Raw genomic sequence first — 14,530 nt, 5'->3', positions numbered from 1 at the left:
AGGAGCATCGATTCAGATTAGGTATAAGAATGAAGTTATTTACAATGAAAATATTTTTACACTTTGAGTGGTGAAAAACTGGCACAGTTGCCCAGAAAAGCTGTGGATGCTCCATCCTTGGAAGTGCCCAAGGCCAGGTTGAACAAGGCTTGGAGCAACCTGGGATAGTGGAAGGTGTCCCTGCCCATGGCAGGGGGTTGGACGAGCTGAACTTTAAGGTCCCTTCCAACCCAAACCAATCTGTGATTCTTAAGATTCTATTACACAGCTTGAGCTGAGGAAACTCCGTGCCTCTCTGCGCACATAACCAGATCCTTAATGTCTTTTAAAAACCAGCTTCCACCGTTCTCTGGTGGCAAACTCTCAGGGAGTTTGCTCGGAGATGCTCCAGCAGCGCTGAGAGCAGTGACCGCACATCTTAGCGACGATCCGCGGTGCGGCGGCACCGGGAGGACAGCCCGGGAAGGCAGGGACTCCAGGGCGGGAAACCAGGGAGAGTACGGGGGGAAACCGAGGAGAGGAGGGCGGGAACAGAGAGGAGGCAGGGCTGGAATAGAGAGGAGGCAGGGCACGGCCGAGGGAGGGCCCCTGCGCCCCGCCCCGGCCGCTCCATCCCCCGGCGGGGCGGGCTGGGCACCGCGGCCGCCGGGGGCTGCATTCACCGCGGGACAGCGGCCGTGAGCCCCCGGAGCCCCCAGGCCGGCCCTGCCGCCCCAGCCAGCCCCACGATGCTGCCGGCGGGCGGCCCCAGCCCCGCGCAGACCTGCGGGGCCGTGCTGGTGGCCGCCGTGCTGCTGCAGTCCGTGTGCGTGGCCGTCACCTTCCTCTACTTCACCAGCGAGCTCCGACAGGTCTGTGAGGGGGCTCGGCGGCGGGGGGAGCTGCGCCGCCCGTTCTGTGCCCCGGGACAGGCCTGCTCGGTGGGCGGGGGGGATGCGAGCAGCATCCCTGGGCTGGGCCGGGCTGAGCCCCCGCGGACAAAGAGCTCCGCTCGCTCCCCTTTGTCTGCGGCACAGCCGGGCCGGGGGTGTGCGCGGGGAAAGGCTCAGAGCCGGGGCAGAAAACAGAGTGTCAGACTCGAGAAAACAAAGTTCGGCGCTTTCACAGGAAATGTGTTTCCCATTAGGGCGCAAATTCGCCGTCTCATCACTTTTGCGGTGCGGGAGGGCTGGGTGGAATAGGCTCTGTCAGCTGCACAGTCCAGACACCGCCGAGGAGGACTGGGGAAAGCTCAAGTGCCTCGTGGATGCTTCCTGTAGGATAATACATGGTTTTAAGACTGTGACTAATCCTAAAGGAACTGTACCAGACGCTGCATCCCCCAGAATAACAACTTGTAAAATACCCATTGTATAGTCTAGATGCTTTGGTCTCCTTGCAGCCACCCTTGAGGCCTGGCAGCTGCTGCTTAACTCTTCCCTCTTCTTGGAAAAGATCATTTACACTCCAGGAAGGTTGGATTTAGTCCCATGTTTGTGGCCCTGCTTTTCAAGGACCCTTGTTACTCAGGGTTTCCATGAGTGTCTTACCCCAAATTGACTGTCCTGCTGTAAGTTGTGCCTGGATGTTGCTACTCCTGGCACACAGGTAAACCTACCTGCAGGTAAGTGTTCTGTACATCTACAGCTTCAGAAAGCATTGCATAAATGTAAGTTACTATTGTATATAAGCACTCAGTAATGCATAGTTAATAACAGTATTAATAATAATGTAGATATGCATATTATGCTATATATATATTTACTGCACATTAGATCTAATAGGTGAAGTCTTCTGAGATGTCAGAGTTCTCTGAGGCAAAGGGTGTGCAGTGTTCTGCAACAGGAGCCAATGCTCATACTTTCAAAATGTATAAAACAGATTTTCCTGCTGAATTTACAGCTGTGGCTGTCCAATGGGGGGAGTCACAGGAAATGTGCTCACTTTATGAAATCAGGTTAGGTGATTGCTAATGAAGAAAAATATATAAAGGCATCCTCCTTTCCTCATGCACACAGTTCAGAGTCCCTTGCTAACAAACATGCCAATCTAAGTAATTAGTAACCACACTTATCTTTTCCTTCCTTCTATTCAAACATGTACACCTGGGACACAACCACATCCCAGGGACTTGCCCAAAATACAGCTCACCATTTCTGAAGGATAACAAGTCTGCATTTGTTGTGAAGGGTTAAATCTGTCCAAACTGAAGTTGTGCTGGGCTGCAAACAAAGGTTGCTAGCTCTGAAGGGGGTACCTTAACCACATATTCCTGCATGTGCCATTTGGTGCACAATAAACAGGAAAAACTTCATCTAGACACAGCCTGCTTCCCCACATCCACCAGGTGCATGTGGAATAAATCTCTGTAGATAAACTGTGATTCTTTTATCTGCACATTTTTCTTCCTCTTCTTTTTTTTTTTTCACAATAGCTGCATTTCTACACCTTCCCCAAATTGCTGTGGCTGCACAGACTGCAGGTATTTCTATCTCTACAAAAAGCATGCTGGTAACTACTATCTATCCATTAACTACTGTCTGTAACTACTAGCTGTCCATTACAGCTGTAGTAACATGGTTAGGAGTAGGAGTATGATATTTGTTTAACTATTTTGCTTTGAGAGGAAGTACTGAGACAATAAAGTTCTTATGCTTCAGGATACAGGGCTGCAAAACAACCTCGGGCTTCCTTCTTTTCCAAAAACATTGCAGTAACCACTCCTAACATAGGACAGTGGCTCTACAAGATAAGATTCCTGCAGGAGCTGTGTCCCCAAAGGGTTCAGTGCTGCAGATAAACTTCAGTTGATTAAATCTTACAAGAGAAATTCCAGTCCTCGGTTCCATAATGTGCTGCTACAGGGTTGTTTCCCTGAGGTTTCAAACTGCATACAAAGTAAGGTCCCAGTGCCAGGAGAGTAAAGCTGTTTTGGGGAAAAGTGAGCAGGTAAGGTGGAGGCAGAGGCACAGGACTGTTTGCTCCCAGATGGGAGGGCAGAGCTGGGAGCTGAGCTGTGACAAGTCTGCAAGAGAATAAACAGTAACCTCACAACTCGCCTGTGTCTGGCTTTTTTTCTTAAACTCGTCAAACTACTTTTTAATAGAAGCTCATTGTATAGTTAAATGGGTCAGAGCCTGTAGTTTTACCTTAATGAGCACATAATATTAATCATTTTGAGCTCTTGAAACCTGATTTAAAAATACCACTATACTCCTTGGCAAAGACACAGAAACCCTCACAAACACCCTTTTCCTTCTGCTGCATCCAAAATACATAATTTCAAGTACTAGCTGAAGCTCAGTGGAATATGCTGCTGCAAACTGAAGGTGGGCCTTGAAGGAGGTGAAATCTCCTGCCCCTGTAGCAGGAAATCTCTTCCTAAACGCCTTTGTTTTCCAACAGCCAGGAAAAGCATGGAGTGTGATGGAGAAAATCCACCTGTTGTTTTCAATAGCCCAGTCTCAAGGACAGCTAAAAACTGGTCCTTGTAGAAAAAAATGCATCTGTTTAGCAAACCAAACCAAGCTTCTTTAACACAACAAAAGAGTGAAATTTAAATGCTATTACCAGGATTCTATCTGAATGCTTTGCATGTTTCTTGCTGTTCCCTCCAAGTTCCCGTGGTGCTTTAATGGCTCCACAAGCCTGACCAGTCTGTAGCTGATGCAGCAGGAGCCCAGTTCAAAGCAAACAAGGGCTGCTCTCGGGTTCTGTGATCCCACATTAACCAACAGCGCCAGCTGGAGTCGCATCTGCAGGGAGCTTGGAGAGAGGTTTCCACCTCCCAGTCAGATTCCCTTGGAGCTAAAAGGAGTTTTGCCAATCTCTTCAATCTTTGCAGGGGAAAAAAAAAATGTTTTCTCCATGACTAGGGGATACAGATATTTGATATTTTCATGTCAAAAACATCTAGCGTTATAATTTTATTTGGACTCAAATGTCATTTCAGTTGTCTGGATTATTAGGACAAATGGTGTTAGGAGAGACACCAAATGGCATATGGGGAGGATGTGGTACAGATATATATAACAGCAAAGGTCTGGATTATAAATGCAATTGGCAGAAAATATAGCATAGAAAATACTTTTAAGTTCTAGTATTTGATTTCATCCTCAGTAATTTGTTTCAAAGACAATATTGTGCTAAAGAAATGCTTCTAATGCAGAACTAGAGAATCTAAAGACTTTCCAACATCAGGGATTTGGGTGTTGAATCTTCACAAAACCTATTAAGTTGAATAGTGGATACCAGATTTATGTCCATGCAGATAATGCAAGCATATTTTTGCATGTGAGATATGCCCTCATATATAAATATGTCACATCAGGATGAAATAAATCCTCTTGTTGTTCATATAGCCCTACTTGCACCATACTAGCAAATGCTTTAGAGAAAAGTCTGTTTCTGATCACTTAGTGAATATAGTGACATACCACAGCTGCAAACACATGGATGAAAAATCCTGGCTTTCCCCTCTGCTGCAGCTCCAGGACTCGTACTCCAAGAGCGGCATCGCTTGTCTCACCGGGGAGGAGATCGGAAATTCCATCCAAAACTTGGAGCTCATCGAAAGTGAAGACAGAGAGGCTGATCCCTGCTGGGAAGTAAAGTGGCACCTGGGAAAGTTAATTAAGAAGGTATTTGGGAACAGTGTGCTTGCTGTTGTTACAGCTGAAGGAATCCTAATAGCAGAATAAAGGAGGCTCAGATAGTTTTATTGCAAAGCAATTGTCAGGCCACAGCTCCAGCTGCAGAGTGCTTGCACTGAAGCAAAGGAAAAAACAACCCACAAAAGTTGTTGGTTTCATTGCATCCAGGAAATAATAAAGCAAAGACTATCAGCTTTTACTAAGCAAATTCCAGTGGTGGGTTGGCTTATTTGAAATACCTCAGGGTAAAGGGTACCTGATCATACAGATCATGGTGCTATCAGAGCTGTCACTGCCTCTTTGGAAAAACAGGGAGACTGAGAAGAGAAAATGAGATTAAATGTAACACAAGGAGAGGTACAAAGGTGCCCAAGAGTGGTCCAGTCATGAGCTGTGTGATGCAGTGATGGAGGAAAGAGCAAGTGGGCACACAGCATCAGGCACAGCACCTTGCCAAAGAGCACCTCCTGCGTGACTTACACACCATACACATCATTTTGGCTGCAGAGAACAAAGTCAGCCTGGCTGAAAAATCAATCACAGAGGCTAAAATCTTCTGGAACGGCTTTCAAAATCCCATCTCCAGCACATAAACAAGTTAATCCATAAACATTCTCTTCTGGCTGAAATTTCCTGGCAAAAACAGATCTTGCAGTCCAAAGCAGATTCTCTGTATTCAGAGATCTCGGCTCCTTTGGTGGAAGCTGTGCCAGTGAAGTCCCTGAAAGCATTGTTTTAATTGGTGGATGTTTACACATCTAATATACCTACTAGCTCCCTGATTGCTTAGAAAAACATCGGCTGGGTGCCAGAAATGACTTACAATTATGATAATACTACTATTACTATTAGGGTAGATGGATAAACAGAAATGTGACAGGACAAAACCCATCAAAAATTGGCAATACAGGCTTTATTAGCCACCCAGGTAAATCATCACCACACTTGGTGCTGCTACACCACTGTCCATACCAAAATGGTTTGTCTCAGCAGCCAGCAAACTCTTATGAAGAAGGGGAATGCACAAAGTAAAATATGCTGCATTAAGAGTTTAGATAGACAGGTAGAGGTATAAAAACAAATTAAATTTAATTTCTCAGATCTAAGACCCTATAGTTCACACTGCCAAGTATTCTGCAAATGGAAGCTGGTGCTTGGACACTTCCCTTATTTGAGAGAAGCATGAGATTCAGATTTTTCAACAGACTTATGCCTGAGCTCTTGAAAATATTTTCCCATGTCTTTCATCACCTAAAAGATGTAAACATAGAAGTTCTTTATTACAACAAACTAATAGATACCTTTTTTTTTCCTATTTGCTTGTTGATCAAATCCAGAATCTCCTTTATTCATTAGTTTAAAAAATGGTGTGTCTTTTTCCTGCCCCTGTCAGCCTCAGCTGACAAGCTAATTCATTTTTACTGTGTTTGTTGGCAGATGATGTCAAGAAGCTACGAGGAAAACATATCTGCAATCAACGGTATTGTAATAATTTTATTATCTGTGGTAAAAAGGAACCGCTAGTGGCACTTGATGTGTAATGACTTGATTTTTTAAAAGTGCAGAAAACTGACTAAGATCTTGTCCTGGTCTCAAATCATTGAAAAATGATTACTTATTACTAGTAGGTAAATTTTCAGGAGCCAGAATTACTGTCAAGTGGTTAGAACAAGGTAACCAAGGTACATGCAGAGGACTCAGCCTCTAGATGTCAGTCCCATGTGTATGGGGGATGTTTAAAAGCCCTCCCAGTACCCCAGCTCCTGGAACATGCAGCACAGAGCTGCAGAGATCAGTTAAGGAATAGCTCTGCTGAAGCTCCCACTGAAGATGCTGGGTGAAAGCATTACAACCTCCAAGTAGAAATTCACAGGGAGATAGGAATATTTAACCATAAAATTGAGTACTATGGGTTTTGTCTGTTGATAACTTTAAGGCGGAGGGAGGAGAAAAAGGAGAACAAAGAGGCACTTAAAGACATTTCATGAGCAAGAGTGAAAGCAGAATTTGAGCCTTACTAGCCAATAATCAGCCATCAGACTATGATTTAGTCAATTAAAAATTGATAATTAATAATTAATAATTTAGTAAACTAAAAAGCTATTCCTTAAAATCAAGTCAGATGGAACAGGTGTGCTTTCTAAAGTCCTTGTTTCTGATGTGGGGTTTCTTTTTCCTTTCAGTTGAAAGGACTCTGACACTGCCACAGACGGAGGGGCAGCAGCCGCGCGGTCCCATCCGCAGGATCGCGGCACACCTGACGGGCAGCAGCAGCAGGAGGAGCTCCCTGTCCTCACGCAGTAAGGAGAAACCTTTAACCAGAGATAAAGACCACAGAATCAATTAAATTACTCTCCCATTGCTAGCCTCGTGCTTACAAACACCTTTTAATACTTGTATTGAGTTAGTAGTAGGAAACAAATTGTCTTGTCCCAGACGTTGGGTTTTTTCTGCTAATTCTCACCAAACAGAGAGAAAGCCCATTTCCTCTGGGTACCTCCCTAGCTCTTCTTTTGGAACCCTCATTAGGGGGAAAAAGAAATTTAAATGTCCTTGCTAGTGTTAAGTTTTCCTCTCTTCTTTCATTTCCTTCTGTCGGTTGTGCGAGTCCCAGCTGCTATGGTGACAGACCTATGAGACTTGACATTCAGACCATGTTAATGAAGGGCTTGCTCGGCTTTCTGCAGCTTCAGAGGCTCTCAGACACTAATGGATATTTTAACTTTGTTACTAAGTAAAAACATATTTTTCCCCTTATTTGGGAGCACAAATATTAAAAATAAAGGCAGTTCATGTTAATTCCCACATAAAGCTTACTTATGGGCCATCAAATTGTTGTGAGAATGGACCTAATGAGCTGCTGGGAAGAGCAGGTTTCCTTACTTTGTTATTAAAAACCAGGCTCCTCAGCTAGCAGACCTTAAACACTAACACTACCTGTTTTTGAAGTTAACATTTCTTTTTTTCTTTTCAAGTAAATCCCTTGCCCAGAAGAGGAATTGGACACAAGATAAACAACTGGGAATCATCAAGGAAAGGCCACTCCTTCCTTTACAACGTGGAGCTGAGAAATGGGGAGTTAGTGATACCCCAGACGGGCTTTTATTACATCTACTCACAAATTTACTTTCGCTTCCGTGAAAATGAGAACGAGGACTCAGATTTGCTGGGACAAATCAGAAACCCCAAACAGCTTGTCCAGTATGTTTACAAACTGACCAATTACCCTGAGCCCATTTTGCTCATGAAGAGTGCAAGAACAAGCTGCTGGTCTAAAAAGGCAGAATATGGACTTTATTCCATCTATCAAGGTGGTGTGTTTCAGCTGAAGAGAGAGGACAGGATTTTTGTCTCTGTCAGCAACAGTGACATAGTTGACATGGACAAAGAAGCAAGTTTTTTTGGAGCCTTTATGATCAGTTAAAACATGAAAATCATGATTCCAAACGGCCCAGTTTTTTCTAGTCAGGGACAGCTTAAATTCCTATAAAATAGGGGATCACAAGCAAAAGCTGTATCGATACCAAAAAGAGCAGCCTGCCCTTTCTCAGCTCACTCACTGCATGCCAAGTTCTGTCCCAGCAGCCAGGAAGAGCAGCAGCAGCTGGCTCTGTGTGGCAATGCTCTGTGCAGGCACAGGCAGCCAGGCTGGGAATGTGTGAGGGATTCACAGCCCTCAGGTGATACCTTTGACCAGAACCCTGGGCAGGTAAGTGCTCACCAGCAGCAGAGATGCTCCAGGCTGGCTCAGCTGTGGCACGAGGGATGGTGGATGCTTCAGGTCTGGTTACTCAAGGCTGAGACTGGATATCAAATTTTATTTGTGCTCTCCATTGGGACCCTGTCTTGAATATATCAGGAGCCTTTGTACATATTGTGCCCAAGTGCCTGTGGAATTTCTCCCGAAGTTTTTTGAACAGGAGTTTTGCAGAAGCTGCACATCTTCATCTCGTCTAACAAAGCACTTAAGCACCTAATTAATTTTAAGCACACGAACAGTCTGACTGCATCAGGGTATCCACATGCTTGAAATTAAGTATGTGCTTAAGCATTCTCCAGGATCGTGTCTTGAGTAAACACATTTGTCTTGTGCAGCATATTGTACATAAGAACAGCTGCTGGAATGACACTGAAGAGCTTTTAAAATCAATCTGTGTTTTGATCAACATTTTGTAACAGTGCCTATTTACTTAATTACTCTGCTGCAGACATCTCACCAGGCTTCCAGTAAGTTCAGTGATGCAGTTGCTGTTACACTTGTTGACAGCAAGAACTGGATCCAGAAAAAAAAAGGTGGGTTTCCATAAATACTGAATTCTGTGAGAAATTTGCAGCAAGTTAGGCATGACAAGATTCTTCTATGTTTATTTGTACTGGTCTGTGTTTGGTAGGATGTAATGTAGAATAACACACCCCAATGAGTAACATTTTAAGGAAAACAGGCACAACTATCTGTACTTAGAAAAATGCTGCTTATTTAGATAATGCTGTAATTATTTGATTTAATTTTTAGGAATGGGTGGAAAATTCTCACAATGTTTTTTGTAAAATACATTTTTTTAAAAAATGAACAGTATATTTTTTAACTCTATGAAAATGACTATTTTGTATTAAATTTTTAGACTGTATGGGCTCAGTGCACAGTAAAAATCAGGCAGTGTAAATCAGCACATCTGTAGCATTGTCAGTGGAGGAATAGCAAGTTGCACCATGAATGCATTTTGCCCAGATTCACAGGAAACAGTGGGAAAGGTGGAAAAAAATTTGGAGGGAAAGGAAGACAGTTCTGCAAATGTTACTTTAGATGGCAGGATAAAGTCTGGCTATTTTTTGAATATACTGGGGTTGCCTTGGGAACCCTCCCATTGACCTGCACGTTGTGGTAATTAAATCACAGCAGCCCCTGCACATGGGCCTCACCAGTAAACAGGCATGGTTCATCTTCCTGCCCAGTCAGCAGCAGGGGATTAACAGACACAGCCCCTGTGTTTGTCTGGCCATTCAGACAAGCAGGTAGCTTGTCTCACTTAAATGCTGTGTTGGAGCAGCAAGAATTTCAGGAATACCCTTCTTTTGGCAGGTTAGGGCCAAGAAACACACCAGTGTAAGCTGAAAATAATGAGGTTTAACTTCTGCCAGCTGTTTAACAGTGTCACACGTGCTGTGTTCAGTGGCAATCAAATATGTGAAATTCTTCACCATTTACTGGAACACTTCGGTTTTGCTCCTTCTCAAATCATCTGTTTTGACAGAGAACAGAAAACATTTCTACAGTTTTCCTTCTGATTTCAATATTCAGAAATTTTCTCCCAGCCAGAAAGGCTGGAGAACAGAGCCATTCCCTACATACCTGTGTGTCTGTTACCTTGGAGAAATGACTTTTGTAAGTTCTCCTTGCAGATGGACTGGGCTTGGTGATTTCAGCACAGGACTGACCTCTGCTATCAGATTTGATCACTGCATGCAGGGCATATTGCAACAGGAATCACACCACGTAGTTATTTTCTGAGTGATCTGAAGGCATGTTTGCCAGATCTTATCCTGGGGGAAGATTATCAAGGGATATCAGACAGGACACCTTTAAAGAATGGAGAAATATAGCAAGTTCTGTTTGTGCTGTGTCCTGACTCACACTTTTCGTCTCACTTTATGCTGAATGACATATGTAGCAAATTCTTATAGGTTGTGTTAACGTGTGAATATTGTAATTTTTTCTACGTGACTTTTATATAAAACATTTTTACTAAAGAGTTACTTAGTCTCACAGTGATTATTGGTATCATCCTATGACTTCTGTGACAACCCTGTCTTAAATCATTTCCCTGACATTGATCAGTATCAGATATAATCCACTAAATGCCAGAGATGGTTGCAATGCAAAGGACAAAATGCAAACCATTGAGCAATGCCATATTGTGTAATTCCATATAACTGGCTTCCAGATCCCAGCTGGTGAGCAGCATCTGGAAGCAGTAGACTGAAGAAATCCCTGAAAATTATCTTGTGACCAGAAGACAAAATTCTGAGCATTTCCCTTGAGGTACTTCTCATGTTTCTGGGCTTTAGCAATTACTTAAGCCCTGGGAATTCTTATTTAGTAGCAAAACATCTGATCTTTACCCATTACCAAGCTACAGTGTTTCTTCAGCCTGGAGAAGAGAAGGCTCTGGAAGAACTTACAGCATCTTCCAGGACCTAAAGAGGCTCCAAGAAAGCTGGAAATGGACTTTTCACCAGGGCACAGAATGACAGGGCAAAGGGGAATGGACCCACACTGTCAGAGGGCAGCATTAGATGAGATATTGGGAAGGAATTCTTCCCTGTGAGGGTGGGCAGGCCCTGGCACAGGTTGCCCAGAGAAGCTGTGGCTGCCCCTGAATCCCTGGAAGTGTCCAAGGCCAGGTTGGATGGAGAGCTGGGATAGTGGAAGGTGTCCCTGCCCATGGCAGGGGTGGAACCACTCCACCAAGGGATCGTGTTCTCCCTGAAGTTGGGGAGTCTGAGGAACAGGGACACGACACGATGCCCAGGTGTGACCCAGTGAGCTGAGTCTAAACTTCAGAATTAGTGACTGCAGAGCACAGCTTTGCTGATTAATAAACTAGCAGTGTTTTGAAGTCTGGTTGCAGATATTACTGCTATATAACCATCTGTAAAGTAACTTGAGTTTATTCTGTTTTACTTTATTAAGCTGGATTACTGCTATTCCAACAGCACTCCTCAGTGATAAGAGTTGCTAAACCATCACCTTTGAAATCATACACCAGGTGCTACCTTCTGCTCTAAGCCACATTTATAACAGCAGTCAAAACACCTTCTGTCCCTGGATATAATAAAAAACCCTGAATTTACTTTTCTCTCAGTTTTGGAGGTGCATCATTTTAAAATTAATCTCTACCTTACAGTCTGTTTTCCAGTTTCTTCTTCTCTCCACAATAAACACATAATGATTGTAAGTTCAAAGCCTTCAGATATTTCCATGACAACAAAGACTGATATAAACAAGAATTAGAACTTTACTGGACAAGAAGAAAATTGAAAGAATAGAATATAGGAGAGAAATCTCAAAGCTCCACAAATAGAAACTCTTCTACCTCATCTCCAGTGCTCAATGCAGTTTTGAAGCTACTGAGGAGAAACACGAATAATTTAAGAGTTCCATGAAAGGTAAATGTCTAGTATAATGTGTTTTCTAAATTATCTTTTTAATATCTGGTTTGCTCATACATCTAGCTAGTGGATAAATAGAATAAAAAGTACTTAACTTCAGCCCCTTTCTCTCATTGCAGTAAGACCAATGCCTTCACTCTTGACTTGCTGGCAACATGAAACTAACATTCTTGCAGCTGAGGGCTGGTAGATAGTTTTTGGGAGCCTAAAGCCATCTTCTCTCACAGTTCTTACCTCTTCTGTCACCACTATCTGCACAACTGTCCTTTAGCAAATGCAAAGCAGGAATCCATTATCGTGCAATGCTTGTGGATGACAAATCTTTATATTCCATCCAAATTTGGCCTGCAATGGCCAAAGAAATAAAAAATAAAACTAAAGCTGCCTTTCTTCTCTCTCAGCTGGCATTGTTTTCTGGCCCAGTCCCATGCAGGAAAAGCAGCCAGAGGAGCCCTTGACTCATGAGACCCTTTTAAGAAGGAGATCAGTGTTGCTGCATTTGAAGTACAACTGTGAGTTCTGATCCAATTGGCTCACAACACATCAAACTCCCAAGGAATTCAGGGTTAAATCATTGCATTGCAAGCTCAGGTTGTATGGAGTGTACAGATCTGCTGCTCACTCACTGTTGGGTACTTGATTTTGGTATACACACCACAATCAGTTATTATTCTAGAAAAAATTATTTTCCTGGGGACAAAAACAAACAAAAAACCCCCAGAAACAAACAAACAAACAAACAAAACAAACAAAAAAATATTTTCTCTCCCCGGGGAAAGAGAAATGGTCATTTTTGACAAGAAACAGTTCAGCAAAAACTGAAAGATATCATGAAGGATCCTCTCTATACAGAAAGTCATATTTATAGCTTCGGGCCACTTTCTGTAGTAAATATAAACATCCTGCAGCTAACAGCACTGGTCTGAGAATGTATTAGGGAAAAGAAATTTTTAAAAGAAGTGAGATAATGCCTTATAATAATGCAAAGTATTTGGTAGCCTAACCACATAAGCAGTTGCCATCTCCTCCATAATATAGAGCAGTGTCATGTGAATTAGACTGGGGACACAGTTCTAATATGAAATAACTGTATTGTAGTGGCATAAAGCCCATGTTTTTATTTAGAAACATATAACACAGCTATCCAGGCAGTTGGGTAGACAAAGTGAGAAGTACATTAGGCTCTTCCTCCTTTTCAACTGCAATAATGTGCAGCCATCCCTCATAAAATTTAGCAACTGTTGAGTAACTTGCTGCAAAACTGTCTCACAGTTCATGAGCAGGAATGAGAATACTGATTCCAGTGAAACTGCAAAAATATATCATCCAAATTAGGATACGGACAAGGCACTAAGGCTAATGCTTGCATGATTACAGAAGGCACAAATTACAGAAAACAGGCACAGGCAGAGTAACTCAGCATTGTGTCACACCACACTTGTGCTCTATCTACCCTCCAGCAAAGCCCTGCAGCCCTGAAAGGGAAATAATGCCAGTGCTGGAGTGCACCCAGGGAAATGGCACAAACCTGCTTCCCTGCTGCACTGATGGAGCTCCAAGCAGCCTGGGCTGGTGGAAGGCATCCCACGGCAGGAGGTAGGAATGGGATGAGCTTTAAGATCCCTTCCAACCTAAACCATTCCATGATTCTGTGGTTAAGGTAGATGCCGACATAGTTAAGGTAGATGCCAACATGGATTCAGAGCACTGGCTGCCTCCTGAGGGATGGGACACAATAGATCCAGCCCCTCTAGATGGGCAGGAGTGAAAAAAGATTGTGCTGCAGCACACATACCCTTAGAATTTGTGGGGACAAGCTGGAAAGGTGGGGAGATACACCCTATACAGATGTGTGGGAAGTTACTTTACTGCCTCTGATCTCACCTTGTTCTGCTCACATCTTATTTCTTGGGTACACCATTCTCCTTTCGTACAACAGCAGTCTGCAGCTGGGGAAGCACGGTTCTGTCTGTGCCTGCAAAGGGCAGAGCAGAGGACAGCAGTAACACGCTGAATTGAAATTTAATTGCAGGTAAATCATGTAGAAGCGGGTGGCTGCTGCAGCTTCACATAACTGGAGCCTGGCCGGGCTCCTGCCAAGATCCAAGGGCACAGCAAAGATACGGAGCGAGGAGGCAGCGATCGCAGCCACGGCTGCGGGACCGGCCGCGTGTGCTGAGCGCCGCGGGGCGAAGTGTGCGGGGACAGAGCGCTGAGAGCGCCGCCCGGGGAAGGGACCCCTGCTCCGGGAGCACGGACCGGCGGCACCGCACCGGGGCACCTGGGCACGGCACCGGGGCTCCGGGAGCACGGACGGGCGGCACCGCGCCTGGGGCGGCACCGCGGCTCCGGGAGCACCGAGAGCCGACACCCGCACCTGCCCAAGCGGGCGGGGGCGGTGGGGCAGGGACCGGGGGCGGACCCGGCGCGGGCTGAGCCGCGCTGCGCCCGCCGGGGGCTCGGGAAGAAAGTTTGGCGGCTCGGGAGCGGCCCGCGGGGGTCGCAGCGGGGCCGCTCCGCGCCCACGTCTCCTGTGACGCGCGGCAGCGGCAGCGCCCGCCCGCCCCGGGCCGGGGGGAGCGGCGGAGCGCGGAGAGGCGGAGCGGGGCCGCCCGTCCCTGCCCGTCCCTGCCCGCGGCCGGCCCCGCACCTGCCCGGGCGCGCAGCGGGCACCGCGCGGGGCAGGGCCGCGCCGCGCCGGGCGGGGATGCGCAGCCCGCGGCGCCAGG

At 45.1% G+C, this 14,530-nt stretch overlaps 1 protein-coding gene across 1 annotated transcript; it reads left to right on the top strand.

Moving 5' to 3' along the window:
• Nucleotides 1–642: 642 nt before the first annotated feature.
• On the top strand, nt 643–10,385 carry TNFSF10 (TNF superfamily member 10). Its single transcript, XM_053986716.1, has 5 exons — nt 643–851; nt 4,467–4,619; nt 6,069–6,111; nt 6,815–6,931; nt 7,607–10,385. The coding sequence occupies exons 1-5, from the start codon at nt 729–731 to the stop codon at nt 8,053–8,055; spliced, it is 885 nt and encodes a 294-aa protein (XP_053842691.1). The 5' UTR covers nt 643–728; the 3' UTR covers nt 8,056–10,385.
• The last annotated feature ends 4,145 nt before the right edge of the window (nt 10,386–14,530 follow it).

Source organism: Vidua macroura, chromosome 10 (genome assembly GCF_024509145.1).
Source record: "Vidua macroura isolate BioBank_ID:100142 chromosome 10, ASM2450914v1, whole genome shotgun sequence".
Lineage (NCBI taxonomy): Eukaryota > Metazoa > Chordata > Aves > Passeriformes > Viduidae > Vidua > Vidua macroura.
This window is presented reverse-complemented; position numbering and strand designations above follow the sequence as displayed.